Here is a 16656-nt window from a genome sequence, read left to right as displayed (position 1 = left end):
CATCTTAACTGGTTGTATTTATCCAAGTCAGAATATTGTGTAAAACAATGTTCACAAGTATACGTCATTTTCAAGGTTAGATGTGCAAAAATTAACTAGGTCGATGTGATGATGGTAATAAAAATTGAAACACTTACAGCTAGTATTCACAACACATATCAAAACAAATAACAAAACTTGTAAACACAACAAAACAAATCAAAACATACATCCGTATACTTCCACTGCTGGAAACGATTTACTAGTTCTCGCTGAAAATGCTACGACCAAGAGAAATATATATTTATATGCTTTATAGACCTCGAAAAAGCATTTGATAGAGTAAGACACGACCTAATATTAGAACGTTTGCAAGAAGTCGGTTTATATGGAAAAGACACCAAATTATTAAAAAACTTATATTGGAACCAAAACGCCAGAGCTAGAATCGAGTTTTCACATCCGCAGAAGTAGAAATTAGGAGGGGAGTTAGACAAGGATGTGTTCTGTCGTCGTTGCTGTTTAATCTTTACTCCGAGTTTCTATTTAAAGAGGCACTGGTGGATTCCAAGGATGGAGTCAAGGTGAATGGCGTAAATATCAACAGCATCAGATACGCCGAAGATACGGTGTTAGTCCAGAAAGCCACTGCGCATCCGCTAGGAAAAATATTCTGATTCGGATTTTTTGCACAATCTTACTCAAAAAGGACCCCTTTTATCAAATTTGCATGTTGCCAGGACCAAAAGGTGGTCAAAAATTTTTTAAACGTTTTTTTTTTTGTTTTTTTTTCCTAAAATTATTTTTTTTGCATGGAACAAAATTTTTTTGGATTTTTTGGGTCATTCCAAACAGAAAAGGTTTTTAGTGACTTTTCTCTAAAGTTGATAGTTTTTGACATATAAGCGATTAAAAATTGAAAAATTGCGAAATCGGCAATTTTTAACCCTCAAAAACTATGTGAAAAACTGAAAATTTGAATGTTGCCAAGGTAGGTTGATATTCTTTAAACATCGATTGATGAAATCCCGAAGAGGTTTTTGCAATATAATATCAAAAACCCCTTTGTTTTTTAATTGCCAATCAAGCGTGCGCGACACTATTTTCCACCGTTGCATGTGTATACAGTATGGTGCAAATGAAAGGAATAAATCCGTTATTTCATAAACGGTGACTTTAAGAAAAAATCCCAAAACAGGTCGGTTTTTATTTTTAAGTTATGATATTGTGGCATATATAGTATACTAGTGACGTCATTCATCTGGGCGTGATGACGTAATCGATGATTTTTTTAAATGAGAATACGGGTCGTGTGCTAGCTCATTTGAAAGGTTCTTCAATTCTCTATTCAGTAATATAAACATGTACATAATTATTTATACAGGGTGTCCAAAAATTTTTATTAAATTAAATCATTTGGCAAATTGACAAAAAATTAATTTATTGGACACCCTGTATAAATAATTATGTAAATGTTAATATTACTGAATATATAATCAAAGAACCTTTCAAATGAGCTAGCACACGACCCCTATTTTCATTTAGAAAAAACTATCGATTACGTCATCACGCCCAGATGGATGACGTCAGTAGTATACCATATACGCCACAATATCACAACTTAAAAATAAAAATCGACCTGTTTCGGGATTTTTCCTTAAAGTCGCCGGTTTATGAAATAACAAATTTATTCCTTTCATTTGCACCATACTGCATACACATGCAACGGTGGAAAATAGTGTCGCGCACGCTTGATTAGCAATTAAAAAACAAAGGAGTTTTGAATATTGCATTGCAAAAAACTCTTCGGGATTTCATCAATCGATGTTTAAAGAATATCAACCTACCTTGCCAACATTCAAATTTTCAGTTTTTCACATAGTTTTTGAGGGTTAAAAATTGCCGATTTCGCAATTTTTCAATTTTAATCGCTTATATGTCAAAAACTATCAACTTTAGAGAAAAGTCACTAAAGACCTTTTCTGTTTGGAATGATCCAAAAAACCTAAAAACAATTTGTTCCATGCAAAAAAAAAAATTAGGAAAAAAACAAAAAAAAAACGTTTAAAAAATTTTTGACCAACTTTTGGTCCTGGCAACATGCAAATTTGATAAAAGGGGTCCTTTTTGAGTAAGACTGTGTAAAAAATTCGAATTAGAATAGTTTTCCTAGCGGATGCGCAGTGGCTTTCTGGACTATGTTGAGTGCGGATTCCGACTTGGGTCTACCACGACTCATCGACAAGACCAACTCGACCTGTGAGTAATAAGGTATGAAAATAAATGTTAAAAAAACCAAAAGTGATGTCAATCCAAAAATACCAAAACCTACTTCAACCTTCCACAATAAATGTTTTAGAAAATTTAGAACATTTTAGAAAAAATCAATAGATTTAAGTACCTAGGATGTTGGACAGATAGTCCCCTAAATCAGCTGCCACAATAGAAAAGAGTGGCAATTAGGAACCGAAAGGCTATAAAACTGATTTAATATAAATTATATTAGGTATATACCATTAAATAAATAATATAAGTTGTGATTGATATACTTACTGGCTCAGATAAAACGAAAACACTGGTTTGTCTAGTACACCTTGTATCATCATATTTTCAAAAACTGTAGGAGCGTTTAGTTCTTGTATGCTACTAGGACTAGCCTGTGGGTAAGCTAATCCTAAAATACCATCAAATAATAGGTCTTCAGGAAATTCGGTTATTGCAAATGCTTCACCGAAAATTTGATTTTTTATGACTTTTCCGCCAACCTGAAACAGCCATATTTTAAATAAGTTCTGTGTGGTTTGTTACCTTTACTGCAAGAATATAGCGAGCCAGGATAGGATGCTCACCGCATTGCACGCCAGGGCTCTCGACTTGCATCATCTCGCCTGTCATCTCGCCGCGATGCTCGATGCGATTGATATTATTTTTAAGAGCCTTAAAAGTAAATATTCCACCAACGATTAGAGTTTAGACTTAAGGGGGGGGGGGTTGAAATATTATGCTTTTTATTATTTTAAATAAAAGTGTATAACTTCAAGAATACTCTCCGAAAATTTCAGATTGATTGGAGTAAAATTACCAGAGACACAGCATGTTGAACATCCCTACCTTCGACTCGCTTTACCGCGGTTTCGCACCAGCACGCTTGAGCGTAGTAAGAAACATCCAACAACTGCACTCCTTCTCTTTTTTAGATAACTCCGTGATTCACAAACATATTCTGATGTGCATCACTTTACGAATTGACAGACAAAAACGAAGATGAAGTGGTCAAAACTTTAAACGCGTTTTTCTCCAAACTACTTGTTTAAAGGCGGTGGACATCCCATCCTACATAACACATGGCTACGATATGAACTTGGACTGCCCAATCACAAATTTAGTGTCGTAACTACTAGCGATAACATTCCATTCAAGTTTATACATGTAATTTATAAAAAACTTTGAAAAACTCCCGATACACGAATAAAAAACCGCCAAACGCCGTAAAAAAGAGTGACGCACTCAATATTCCAGCTGGCGAAAACCTGACATGAATATTATGTGGCGCAAAAATGTATTTTCATTTTGAAGGAAAATAAAATTATAGTTTTATTTTGAAAAATGTTTCCATAGTATTTGCTATATTTGAAGTAAAACGCACCACAAAAGAGTACCTTTGATAAAGTTTGCAATTTGAGGTTCTCTGTGGGGCGTTTTATTTCAAAAATTAAAACTAGATTTTCAAACTAGGAAAAATCAAACCAAAATTAGAATTTTATTTTCCATCAAAATGAAAATAGATTTTTGCGTCACGTAATATTCATATAAGCTCTTTAATAGATGGAATACTGTGTGTGCTACTCATTTTTACGGCGTTTAGCGGTTGTTTATTCTTGTTTTTATATACAATATAAACTTTACTCACTTTTACACTCTCTTCAGATAATCGACAACGCAACCCTCCAGTTTCGTACTTTATTTCAAAATGTCCACCAATGATCTCTCGATATGTTGAAGATTTGCTGGCATCATATGATTTATGGTATTCTGAAAGTTGTGAGTAAAATATATAATCTATGTATAATAGGCCAAATTGTATTTTTGTGTTCAGGATGCAAAATTATGTTATTTTAAAAATTAATAAAAATTTTCAATTTCGTTGCAATACGAAACTACAGCGATATTATATTTTAGTTCAATCAGAGAGTGCTGCAAGCACCCCTACTGGTTTCGAAACTTGTCTTTCGCCAGGGAGTGCATATGCAGCGTTCTCTGACTGAAAATGAATCAGAATAATCCCCGGCCTCCAGTCTCGGATTGCAACGAACGAAATAGCAGGGATGCCCTAGCGACATCTGCTAGAAAAAAGCACATATAATAAAATTTAAAATATTATTTTACATTGCACCAGATTGAAACTATTGGGACCATTTTATGGTTACGCCTCCGAGGCTTCTAAAAATTCAAATCATAACGGATGCTGAGACTAAAAAAGATGAGAGAAATTCTAGTTTGATTCAGTCAGAGAATCCTGCATGATGACGTCATGGCTTATGCTGAAAGTACTTAGCTGAATTAAAAATAAATATTATTACACACTATCAATATTTTTTGGAGGTACAACCTGTTTGCCAGTTTGACCTACATTTAGAAATGTGTACGTCTACAAGTCATGCAGTCTTTTTCAAATAAATAGGTAACACGAAATTTTGACAACACATGTTGACAATGGTACAAAATTCATACATATACACCCAACCAAACTTATATGGAATCACTATGTATTTGAAACTTGCAGCTTTTGGAAGTTATAAGTGTAAATATTTTAGTTGAAACGATAAGAAGAAGAGTTGCCGTGCTCAAAATCTATATAGCCGTTGCCGAGTTAACCAGGCAGCACAAGATTGGTCACCTAAATTGGTGTCTTCAACACCAAAACTGGAACATTGGAAATGTGAAAAGACAAGCAAGAAGGGAAACTGCCAGATTTGTTCATAAATATAAAAGAGGAAGGGTCATGTTCTGTTCTGGGGAGGAATTATGATAGGTAGAAAAAATCCTTTAAGTTTCATCCAACCAACTTTAACAGCTCGCAGCTATGTTGATTTGGTTCCACATATAACCTGTAGTTAGGCTCCTAAGATATGCGATACAAGAAAATTTAATTCCCTTAAAATCATAAAAAATGTAAGAGGATTTCATATAAGTTTGGTTGAGTGTATTGTAATAATAAACTTACCGCAATTTTTTCCTAACTTGGTTTGGCACTTGTACCCCAACGAAGGAACCCAAAGATCGGCAGATCCGGTGTCAAAATTTACCTTGAACTTTTGTGGAGGGTTTCCAATACTGATTTCTCCATAATAATACTCCTAGAGAAAAAGTAAATAAGTAGATCATTAACCCTACCAAGAGGTTATGAAAAAACTGTAAGAAATTATAATAAAATTAAACGGAAACAACAGTTTCCAGTAGTTGATTGTAATAACTCACATTCCCCACATTGGTCAAAGGCACTTTTCCTTTTCCTTTTCCTTTTCCTTTTTTAAATTTACCAAACAGTCCACTTCTTACCAGATTACTCAATTGGTTTTGATCAATGGTGACTTTCTTCAGAGGTATTCTACAAAAAATACTCTTATGTTAAAATTATGGACCAAATCAAAGACAAAATACATAGTAAAATTTGAGAGAGGAAAGCTGTGTATGTAATCGATCAATTTAACCAAAATGGTGTCAATAAGGAACATATAAACCTACTAAGGTAACCTAAATTAACAATAAAATAATAATAAGACCATAATTGTGACCATCTGCCGGCCAAGAGATCCTACACATGGTCATCTTTAGCCGAAAATCAACATAACGTTATCAGAAATCAAATTGACTACCTTCTGATCTGCATCAGATACCAAAATTGCATAAAATCATCATCATCATCATCACAGAGTCAAATTTGTCCACTGTCGGACATAGGCCTCCTCAAGATGTCTTCACTCTTCTCTGTCTTGCGCAGCTGCAATCCAGTTTGTCGCTATTCTTTTAATGTCGTCGGTCCATCTGGTGTGTGGTCTTCTACGACTTCGCTTGTCTGCCCTTGGCTGCCACTCTAAAATCTTCCTTGTCCATCTGTTGTCTCTCTATCTTTCGACGTGTCCTGGCCATTTCCACTTCAACTTCGTAATGCTCTTTTTGGATGTCTTCCACTCCAGTTCTTCGCCCTTTAGTAAACCTTTAGTAGCCCTTAATTAAACTAAAGAAACTCATAGCTAAAACTAAAGCAAGGATATTTGGATATTTACGGGACATAATATGGAGAACATACTGCTCAGAAAACTCTGAACTATCAGCAACACAAAGAAAAATGAAACAAGAGAGACGAAAATTTTACCATTGATAAAGGAGCCATATTAAATGACAGGATACTTAACGAGAACACTCTAAAAGAATCAGGAATGCAGGAAGGTGTCAAAAGAATAAGACTAAGGTCCCTCTTGAGAAAACCACAGAACGGATGCGTCCGTAATTGTAAAGTGGACCAAGACACAAAACTTGTATAACGACAACAAAACATAATTAAGATGTTGAGAAATGTTGGTATAACAGTTGGACATCAACTTCACTAGAAGACAGATGATAGAAATGACAGGACCTTGTCCTACTACCACAAGAAAAAGACAATGTTTAGTGATACCACTAGTTACATGGGTACAACGGGTGTATGATATGTAGCAGGCAAGAAAGGGTGATAAGCAAATTAGAAAGGGTAATAAGCCTAGAGCTTTTAAAAAACTGAAATATATTTGCAAGAATAGAAGACGCCTAGGTAAATTTTTCCGACCTTCTAAGACTTAGTTGAAGTGATTAATTTTCTCTATATTCATTCTTGATCCTAATAATATGTAGTTGTAAAATTTAATTTTTAAACTGGAGAGGACTGTAACTCACAAACTGACCAGCTAGACTCAGGGGTGGGCAAAAGCCGGCGCGCGGGCCGGATCCGGCCCTTTTTCTTACTTTATCCGGTCCATTGAGAAATCCCGCAAGAAATTTTTTTAAGAGTGTAATGCATTAATTTTTTTCGAATCCTGTGAAAACTAATAAGTATTTTTAAAAAATTTAAACGCAGAATGAAATATTACATCATTGCCGAGGGCCGATAGTCCCTGAAAGCTTCTATAATGTTTATCACAGAGGTGAAAAAAAAAGGAGAAAATTTAGTGTGATTTTTAATTTCAAATTATGTGATTCTCCTTTTAATGATGGTCAAAAGTTCTCTGTTCCTCTTCCATTCTGTGCAACACCATTTCGTTCGTAATATGATCGGTCCATGGTATTTTCATAATTCCCCTAAAAAGCCACATCTCAAAAGCTTGCAGCTTCTTCATTAAGTCAGCATTAACAATCCAATAAAGAAGAATAGAGTGGACATAACATCTTTATTATTATCCCGGTTTTTTACAGCGTTCTCCGTCTTCCGGTTGCCAGTTTCCAGCTTCGTCCGTCGTTGCATTCGTCAGGGTGAAGGTTCCTTTCCGACATTGCCTTCTGAATGCCGCCTAGCCAGAATTGTGTCGGCGTTTCTCTCTTCCTTCTTTCGTGCCTCCAATTTAAAATTTGTTTTGGCAGCCTGTCGTCGTCCATTGACGTCGTACATGACCATACCAGATCAGTTGTCTCCTTTGAATTTCGTCTATGATGGTTGACTTGACATAACATTTTCCATCCGATATTAGATTTGCAGATTGAATCTTTGGTTACTCAGAAATTTTCTCATCATCAAAAAGGCTGCTCTTGATTACTCTATTCTTGATCGAATTTCTGAAGTTCATTTTTTATCTGGATCCTTGTTATGGTTTAATATAATGGACCACAATATTATTAAAAACTTCGTAATTTTACTGGGAACAAATTGTTCGCATGTACATACCAGAAAGACAATTTATTATTATTAACAATCAAATGTCTTTCTCCAAATGCTTTAAAATGACACTTATAGTATTTTTGTCAAAAAAATTTCTTGGACGGAGAAAAACCTCTACCAAAAACATTAGCGTAGGTACATATTGGTTGTAGTGCTCCGGCCCGGGAGACATTTCGAAAATTTCATTTTGGCCCACGCTTAAAAGTATTTGCCCACCCTTGAGCCACTCTTTATCCACTATGTCAGACTGATTTTTTTTTCACTATACTAGACGGTGACACATACGATGTTAGACTACAGCAGATAGATAGTAGAAAGGAACAGAATGGAAAGACAGACGGGTGTGAATTTTGTGACAATGAGATAATTGATTGAGAGAATGGTTGAAAATAAAGCAGGTTGGGCTAGTGTACACAACTATATCCCTGCAGTGGTCAAGAAGAAATAAGAGAAAAATAGAGCAGTAGTGTATCAGTTACCACGCTGCTCCCTGAAGAATTCCATTTCGATACCGGTAGTCGATGTCGCTTAACCACAGTTGGTGCAAAAGCACCTTCTTGATAATAAGGCGTTTTAATTCAAGTCATGGGCGTATCGAAGTGGAATTCGTCAGGGAGCAGCTTAGTAACTGCTCAAGCACCAAGACAAAGGTAAGAGTGAAAGACGTAAGTTAAAAGTAGAGGGAATACGTTTTAATAAGAGGCGAATTAGTGAGTCAGATTGTGTGATCCAGTCTGTGAGGAAGAAGGAAATGCTCGGCTGGAAGTGATGCCATCCTGGGAGCGATGCTTGCCTTTCACGCCCTCTTTGGAACGGACTTCCGAAAAAATAATAATAATAAAAACCCAAATTATGGGAAAAAAGGGGAAACAGGAAAAAGAGAAAGGCATCCTTGCTGACAGTCTGTGGGTAAATGAAGGTAGTGCTACGGAAGTCATGTCGGCCTATCAGCGGCCATTCCGTTTTCGGAGCGCTGGATGACAGAGGAGGGTTTAGTTTAGCAGGCAGCATCATGGACTAAGATATCTTTTGAGGATTCCACACCCTTCCTATATAATGATAAAAAGAAGACTGATTTTTCTCCGATACAAGGTGAATTTAGAAGCGTTATACAGATCCTTAAAAAGTTTATTTCGTTTTATTTTATCTACAAGTAAGCATCTGGGTTACCTACAGTTATCTACAAGTTAGGTCTACAATTGCCTAGGTAAGGCATTGCAAATAGAATAGTTGTAGATACAAAAAATGAAAATGAACTTACCTTATAAGAGATCCATTGCTCATATCCATCCAATTTGACAATGCCACAATAAGGAAAGCAATAACAACAAAGACATTCATTGTACTTTTTCTAAAAAAGTAAATAATAATATAATAGTAAAAATGCTTTAGACTATTAAAAGTACAACTGCAAGTAGATAATGCTCCAATCGAGAAAGCGAAAAACATTAAAATAGTTGGAAATGATGGTGAATGATCAATGGGATCCTGAACAAGAAATAAAATGCCGTACGGCATTCTATACTTTCCTTAATCTCCGTAACAGAATAGTTAAGTGCTATGTATAGTCCATATTGGTATGCGGCATGGAGACATGTTAATAAGTTGGAGGCCTTCGAAATGTGAACCATACCATGGAAAGATAGGGTGAAAAACGAGGAAGTTTTAAGAAAAGCAAAAACTAAGAGAGATCTGTTCAACTTCATCGAGGCACGTAAAATTGGATACCTGGGTCATATCCTGAGAAGGGAAAAATACGTAATCCCTCAAGGATTAATACGGAAATACGGAAAAATTGAGGGCAAGAGAGGAGTAGTTCGTAACAAATATCGTGGCTGCAAAATATAAAGAAGGCTGCGAAATATAAAGATACAATTTATGTTAAACTATAGTGACAAAGCTCAAATTGGTAAAAACGAAGGACAAACTGAAAGTCTTTGGGGAACTAAATAAGTAGGATAAGTCTGTGTCCTTGTATTTTTGTACTCTTTAACGAGGAACACTCTTACCAGTTGGAAATATTATAAGTTAGAAATAAGAATATGATACATGGTGTACAAATTATTTTATGCAAGTGATGAAAAGAATTAAAACGGGGATCAAATTTATCAATTAAGAGATGCACTAGAGAATATTCCATCCGATGCATGTCATCATCATCAATGGTGCTACAGCCCTATCAGAGAGCCTCGACCTTCACAAGTCTATTACGCCAGTCAGTCCTATCCATTGCCAACCGTTGCCAGTTTGCTGCGCCTATTTTTCTCCCATCCTCATCTACACCATCCTTCCACCTGAGTTTTGACCTACCCCTATTTCTACTTCACACAGGTTGTGACATAAAGATTCTTCTAAGAGGGTTGTTCTGCTGTGATCTTACTAGATGTCCTGCCCATCTTAGTCTAGCTATTTTTATAAGAGATACTACGTCTTTACCACCAAATTTTTGTTTATACAGGGTGAGTCATGAGGAACTGTACATACTCCTACCTCGTATAGAGGCTCCGATGGGAAATAACAAGTGACCATTAAAAAGTGTCTGCTCCCATTGTTTAATAATATACAGGGTGAGATTCGCATTTTGACAGAAATTTTATTCGTCATAATTTATGAACGGTCAGATCGATGTGTCTCTTATTTTGGTCAATCGTTACACTATTACCACCTAATCAACTGATTTATTCAAACTAGAAAAAAATCAGGTCCGGCTTTAAAAAATTAGTTCGTTTGGTTCTTAGAAAAAATTTCACCCTGTATATGCTTTTTGAAAACTTTAATATGAATTTTACAAATTAGACAAATAGGCAATTATAATGGCATATTTATTTTTCCCCCACACGATTACTTAATTTTTTATAAAAAAATCAAATTTGACTATGAATTAAAAGTTTGGTAAAGTGAACCATGGATTTAACAAAATTAACTTTTATTACAAAAATTAATTTTTTTAAACAAATATTTAATTTATGTTACCACCCCATCAACTGATTTATTCAAACTAGAAAAAAATCAGGTCCGGCTTTAAAAAATTAGTTCATTTGGGTATAAGAAAAAATTTCACCCTGTATACGCTTTTTGAAAACTATAATATGAATTTTACAAATTAGACAAATAGGCCATTAAAATGGCATATTTATTTTTTCCTCCACGATTACTTAATTTTTTATTAAAAAATCAAATTTGTCAAAATCGCAATTTTATCATAAAAATACAAAAAAATTAAACAACGTTTTTCTTAAAATTAAAATTTCACCATTTTTTTTTTTTTTCTATAACACGTCTAGATCTAAAACTCCCCATAACACTTCTCTTTGGAATCTATAGTTTAACATAGACGTGATCAAATAGATAAATTTTAAATTTTTTCACTTAATTTTTGTGATTTAACTTTGCAATTCACAAATCTGCAACTTTTATTTTTAAAAATTCATAATTTTACGAGAAGAAGACTGAAAATCTACAACAATTTTCATAGTCTTCACAATGGTAAGATATATTATGTGCTGTAAAAATTTCAGAAAAAAAATATTAAAATGGAACAGAGTTATAGAGAGTTAAACCGTGATTTCATTTTTTTTAATTTTTAGGTTAAAATTCCGATTTTGACAAATTTGATTTTTTAATAAAAAATTAAGTAATCGTGAGGGGAAAAATAAATATGCCATTTTAATTGCCTATTTGTCTAATTTGTAAAATTCATATTAGAGTTTTCAAAAAGCGTATACAGGGTGAAATTTTTTCTAAGACCCAAACGAACTAATTTTTTAAAGCCGGACCTGATTTTTTTCTAGTTTGAATAAATCAGTTGATTAGGTGGTAATAGTGTAACGATTGACCAAAATAAGAGACACATCGATCTGACCGTTCAAAAATTATGAAGAATACAAATTTCTGTCAAAATGCAAAACTCGCCCTGTATATTATTAAACAATGGGAACAGACACTTTTTATTGGTCATTTGTTATTCCCCATAGGAGCCTCTATACGAGGTAGGAGTATGTACAGTTCCTCATGACTCGCCCTGTATGTATCTGTGGTATACCTCGTAGTTGTACCTCCTCCTCCAAACGCCATTTTCACAAATGCCAACCGATGCATGTGGCAAAAACAGAAAGAAAGAAAGAAAGAAGGATGCATAATATGCATCCATAATAATATCGCCATATTATGGCCATATTATGGCCATAATATCGCCATATTATGGCGATAATGAAAATCCTTATTATGGTAGGGGAGCCCAAACGGGGATTATTGCAGTTACTCGATCGCGTCAGATTATCATATGGGGAGAAACCTGGTACCCTGCAGATGTACCTTTACCATATATTGGCTCTTAACACAGGGGAGTTCGTTAACGGGGGCCCGAAAAAGAAATATATCCTTAAAAAAACTCGAAATTGTCAGATTAAGATAAGGTAAGTTAAGTACATGCAATAGAGTGTATATTTCAAAAATCTGAAGATTTGGGCCGGGCGTAAGGAAATGGGTGAGTCCCAAAGTTTCACAAGAAAAAAGCGAATATTTCACGAAATTAATGACAGATCGAAAAGCTAAAAAATACGTGCTCAATATTTTTTAAAAATCTATCGAATGATACCAAACACGACTTCCCACGGAGAGGGGTGGGGGATAAATTTAATATTTAAAATACAAATCCCGCGATATTTCGCGAAATCAACATCAGATCGAAAAACTGTAAAATACAGTTATTCAATATTTTTGAAAAATCTATCAAATGGCACCAAACACGACCCCCCACGGAGGTGGGGTGGGGGTCACTTTAAAATCTTAAATAGGAGCCCTCATTTTTTATTACAGATTTGGATTGCTTACGTAAAAATAAGTAATTTTTATTCGAAACATTTTTTCGAACTAAGGATGATGGCGTTATAATCGGAAAAAACGATTGCTGGAAATGGAAAATTAAATTTAAAATGGCAAGCGCCCACTAAAATGGAAAACTTAACTTAACTTTTTTGGTTTTAGGACCTACTCTTCACAACCCAATAGGTCCCCAAAGCGCTCGAGTGACTGAACATTTAGCATACTTTGCTCCCATACCATTACATCAATTGATAACACAACGTACAACTGGTAGGTTAAGGTAGTTACAGTAGAGAAGCATAGGTTAAGGTAGTTAGGGTATGTTTAGCTTGAAACTGTAATGCTAATTATACAAAAACAAAAAGAGTTTAGCAGCATGTAAGGATAGAAAGAGAATGATAAAAACCCGTGGACTCTGCCTCTATGTAGGGGTAAAGGCAAATATTTAAATAAACAATAATAATTCAAAATATTTATGTAAAATTAGTTAACATTAAAAAAATACTTACCTTAGTCTTTACAAAGCTCGCAAAAAGTTTAAGGCTGTATCAAAATGTGCTGTATTTATACTTAATTTCGTTGTCGTTAATAATGCCTATCGTGTCCCATAATATTGGTTTATTATTTTCCTGAGGCACGATAATATTAAATTATTTTTATGAAGCACGATCATTTTGCCTTAGGATTTGAAAAACCACGATTTTCGAAAATAAAATTTTTAATGGAATTGTTGTACAGGCATTTAATTTTCAACCACCATAAATTTGTTGGTACCAATATTTCTTCAAATGTCATATCGACCTAAAATATTAGCAATTAATGCAATAATCCTTTTACATAACCCAAAAGGGATCAATTTAGACTTAGTAATGTGCTGAAATTTCGCCAAAAAATTTTCATTAAAGAAAAACAATTAATTTCGAAATAAAAATGTAACAATTAGATTTTGAAAATTTACTTATATTGAATGTAAATTATTATTCCTTAACATTTTTTCTTAATATCCTTTTTAGTACAATAATTAATTGTTGCAGTACGCCTGGTTGACACCCAACGTTTGTGCTATATTCCAAAATGTGCTGTATTTCTTCAGAAGATGGTCAATGTTTTGACATTTTATTGGTATCCAGATATTTCCGCTTTTGTATTATTTTCTAATGATTTCATTAACTAGTTCCTTCTATTTAATTGGGCTTGTTTTGTGCTTTTGATTTTCATTCATGACCTCAATAATTTCTTGTTATTCTGTCAATTTGTTAGACCCTGGCTTCTCAGGCCTTGGATTTTTCTGTTTTGTTGTTTTTTTTTTCTGCCAAATCTCCCACGTGTATTATGCGGTGACAAGTCTTGCTTCACTGCTTACAACCATCCTTTCCTTTGGATATCATCTTCTGTTTTCCCATGTCTACTTCCTTCAGTATTTATTACGTTGAGTAGATTTACCGTCTTTACACATTTTTTGTTTCCGTATTAAATTTACTTTTTCTACTTTATTATTTTGCCTATCTCTGTTCCCCCATTTCCAGTTTTCATTATGATTACTTCTAAGTATTTAAATCCTGCCATTTTTCAAAATTATAGACAACCTCTGCTTCCTTAATTTTGACATATGTGCTATTATTTATAACATCTTTGTTTGCATAGTTTTCAATTACTATTCTAGCTTTTCTCTATCTTCCATCTCCAAATTCTTTTGACTTCTCTTTTAGCCACAGTTTTCGATCGAATTTTGTGTTTTTCATCTGTCTCTTTCTGCCTATATATCTTTTCTTTTTGCCAAAACATTCCTACACTCTTCCTCATACAAAAGTTTTTGGCTTAGTACAACTACCTTCATGTTTTTTTTTGCAGATCGCAACTAGATTACTTATTATTCTGCTTGGACTAGTGATCTAGTCTATAGTATGATAAAATAAATTTCAGTAAATATCTTCAAAACTTACCTTAATTTTGACAAAGCTCACAAAAAACTTGCTCTGCCAAATGGCTGGTATATTTATAGCCAAAAATTATAGACGTAACTAAGGTGTGTCGTGTTTCTTGAAATGTTTTATTATTTTACATGGGTCACGATTTCACCACACGATTTTGGACATTCAAAATTTGTTTTTTTTTATTCTGATATTGGCAGTACCTTTTGAGTTTTCATACTTTCATATGTAATATTACGTGTTCTTATTTAATTGTCATAGTCTTCTGGAACACTGGGAGATTATATCATGATCCTTTCTGGTTCTTACGCTCTCGCAATGATTATTTAGTCAATGACATGATGGAGCCCCTTATTGATATAAGGTATAAGTACTTGTAGACTTTGAGAAAGCGTTTGACTCAGTCCAGCATAGCTTCATACTAAGAGCTCTTATAGAGTGCAGTATGGATCATACGTATACAACTCTTCTTCGGAATATAAATATAATAGAGCAACAGCTGCAGTGAGAATGTATTATGGTGACACAAATACATTTCCCTTGGAAAGAGGTATTCAGCAAGGATACACCATCTCTGGGAAACTATTGACCACTTTTTTAAAGAGTGTTATGAAAAACAATAATTGTAAAAATATTGGAGTCAACATAAATGTGGAGTTTCTCAACAACTTGAGATTTGCAGACGACATAGTTCTAATTTCAGACCTGGTAGATCATGCCCGCGAACTTCTAGCTTTTGTACACGAGTTGGCTTCAAAATTTATTTTTTCTAAAACACAATACATGACCAATCTTCTACTGACCAAAAACACCTCAACTAATGGCGCACAAATTGAATAAGTGTATAGCTATTAAGCTATTTTTCAGTAATATAAATTACTTATTTTAATCTTCAGTTCTACAAAGAACAGTAACTTCCTCAAAGATAAGAAGCTTACTCAGAATACAAAACTGAAAATTTACAAAACAGCAATTAGACCAGTAATCACATATGATGCTAAAGTAATGTGTCTGACACAGAAAGAGGAAGATAGATTGAGGATCCTAGAAAGGACAATAATTCGGAGGATAGCAGGACCACTAAACTTAGGTAATAATGAATTTAGAAAACTCATGAACCACGAAGTAAGAGAACTTCTGAAAGGAGAAGACAACGTCAGATTTATCAAGGCACAGAGACTCAGATGGATGGGACATAAAGAAAGGAGGAATCCAGAAGCCGTTATCAAGAAAATTTCTAAATGGAGACCTGTATCAGGCAGACCACGAGGAAAACCCAAAACTAGATGGGAGAACCAGATAGTAGAGGAGCTTAAGAAGATAAGAGTCAGAGACTGGGTAACCAGAAGCAAAAACAGAAACGAATGGAGGAAAATTGTAGAAGATGCCAAGTCACACAACCAATTGTAAAACCAAAACGTTAATGCGGATTGATTCACCGCGACAAACGAATCGGAAGAGCCCAAAGAGGGCGGTAATCACTCCGCTAGGAGTGTAGATGCCATAATGATGATGATAGATATAAATATGGGACACTAGATTAAATTAGGAAGAGGTAATCGAACAACAGAGTTGAACAGGAGAATAGATAGTACTAACAGGCAGCTGACGAAGAGCTGAGGGATAGTTTAGATCAGATATTCCCATGTACTTGAAAAGGAAGGTTTTTGGCCAGTGTGTACCAAGTTCTAACGTATGGAGCAAAAACAATTACTCTTACCAGAAAAGTAATTAATAAAATACAAGTGGCACAAAAGCAATATATAGGTCAATGTTGAATTGTTGAATATATTATCTAGGCAAGCCGCACACCAAAGAAACATAAAACGTAAAACATGAAACATAAAACGTAAAACAGGTTTCATGAAAAGAAAACACAGGTAAACAAATCTTGAACTCCGTCTACCAATGAAACGAGTGTAATTCATGCTCATAAAACATTTTTATCTTCGGAGAGTTTCATAAATTGCCGGACGTATATCTGTTTAGCAGTGTTTTATTTCCATGAAACGT

The 16656-nt window shown here is 34.4% G+C and overlaps 1 protein-coding gene across 1 annotated transcript in view; it reads right to left on the bottom strand.

Annotated features, from left to right (window-relative positions):
• LOC126892056 (uncharacterized) overlaps window positions 1-13267 on the bottom strand; it is a 31402-nt gene extending 18135 nt beyond the window's left edge. Inside the window, exons 1-6 of the mRNA XM_050661488.1 lie at window positions 13222-13267; window positions 9150-9239; window positions 5458-5587; window positions 5204-5336; window positions 3890-4011; window positions 2533-2744 (exon numbers count right to left, since the gene is read on the bottom strand). Coding sequence (XP_050517445.1) covers window positions 2533-2744; window positions 3890-4011; window positions 5204-5336; window positions 5458-5587; window positions 9150-9229 — 677 coding nt within the window. The 5' untranslated portion in view covers window positions 9230-9239; window positions 13222-13267. The remainder of the gene's footprint in view (window positions 1-2532; window positions 2745-3889; window positions 4012-5203; window positions 5337-5457; window positions 5588-9149; window positions 9240-13221) is intronic.
• Between the last annotated feature and the right edge of the window lie 3389 nt (window positions 13268-16656).

Source organism: Diabrotica virgifera, chromosome 9, assembly GCF_917563875.1.
Source record: "Diabrotica virgifera virgifera chromosome 9, PGI_DIABVI_V3a".
Lineage (NCBI taxonomy): Eukaryota > Metazoa > Arthropoda > Insecta > Coleoptera > Chrysomelidae > Diabrotica > Diabrotica virgifera.
This window is presented reverse-complemented; position numbering and strand designations above follow the sequence as displayed.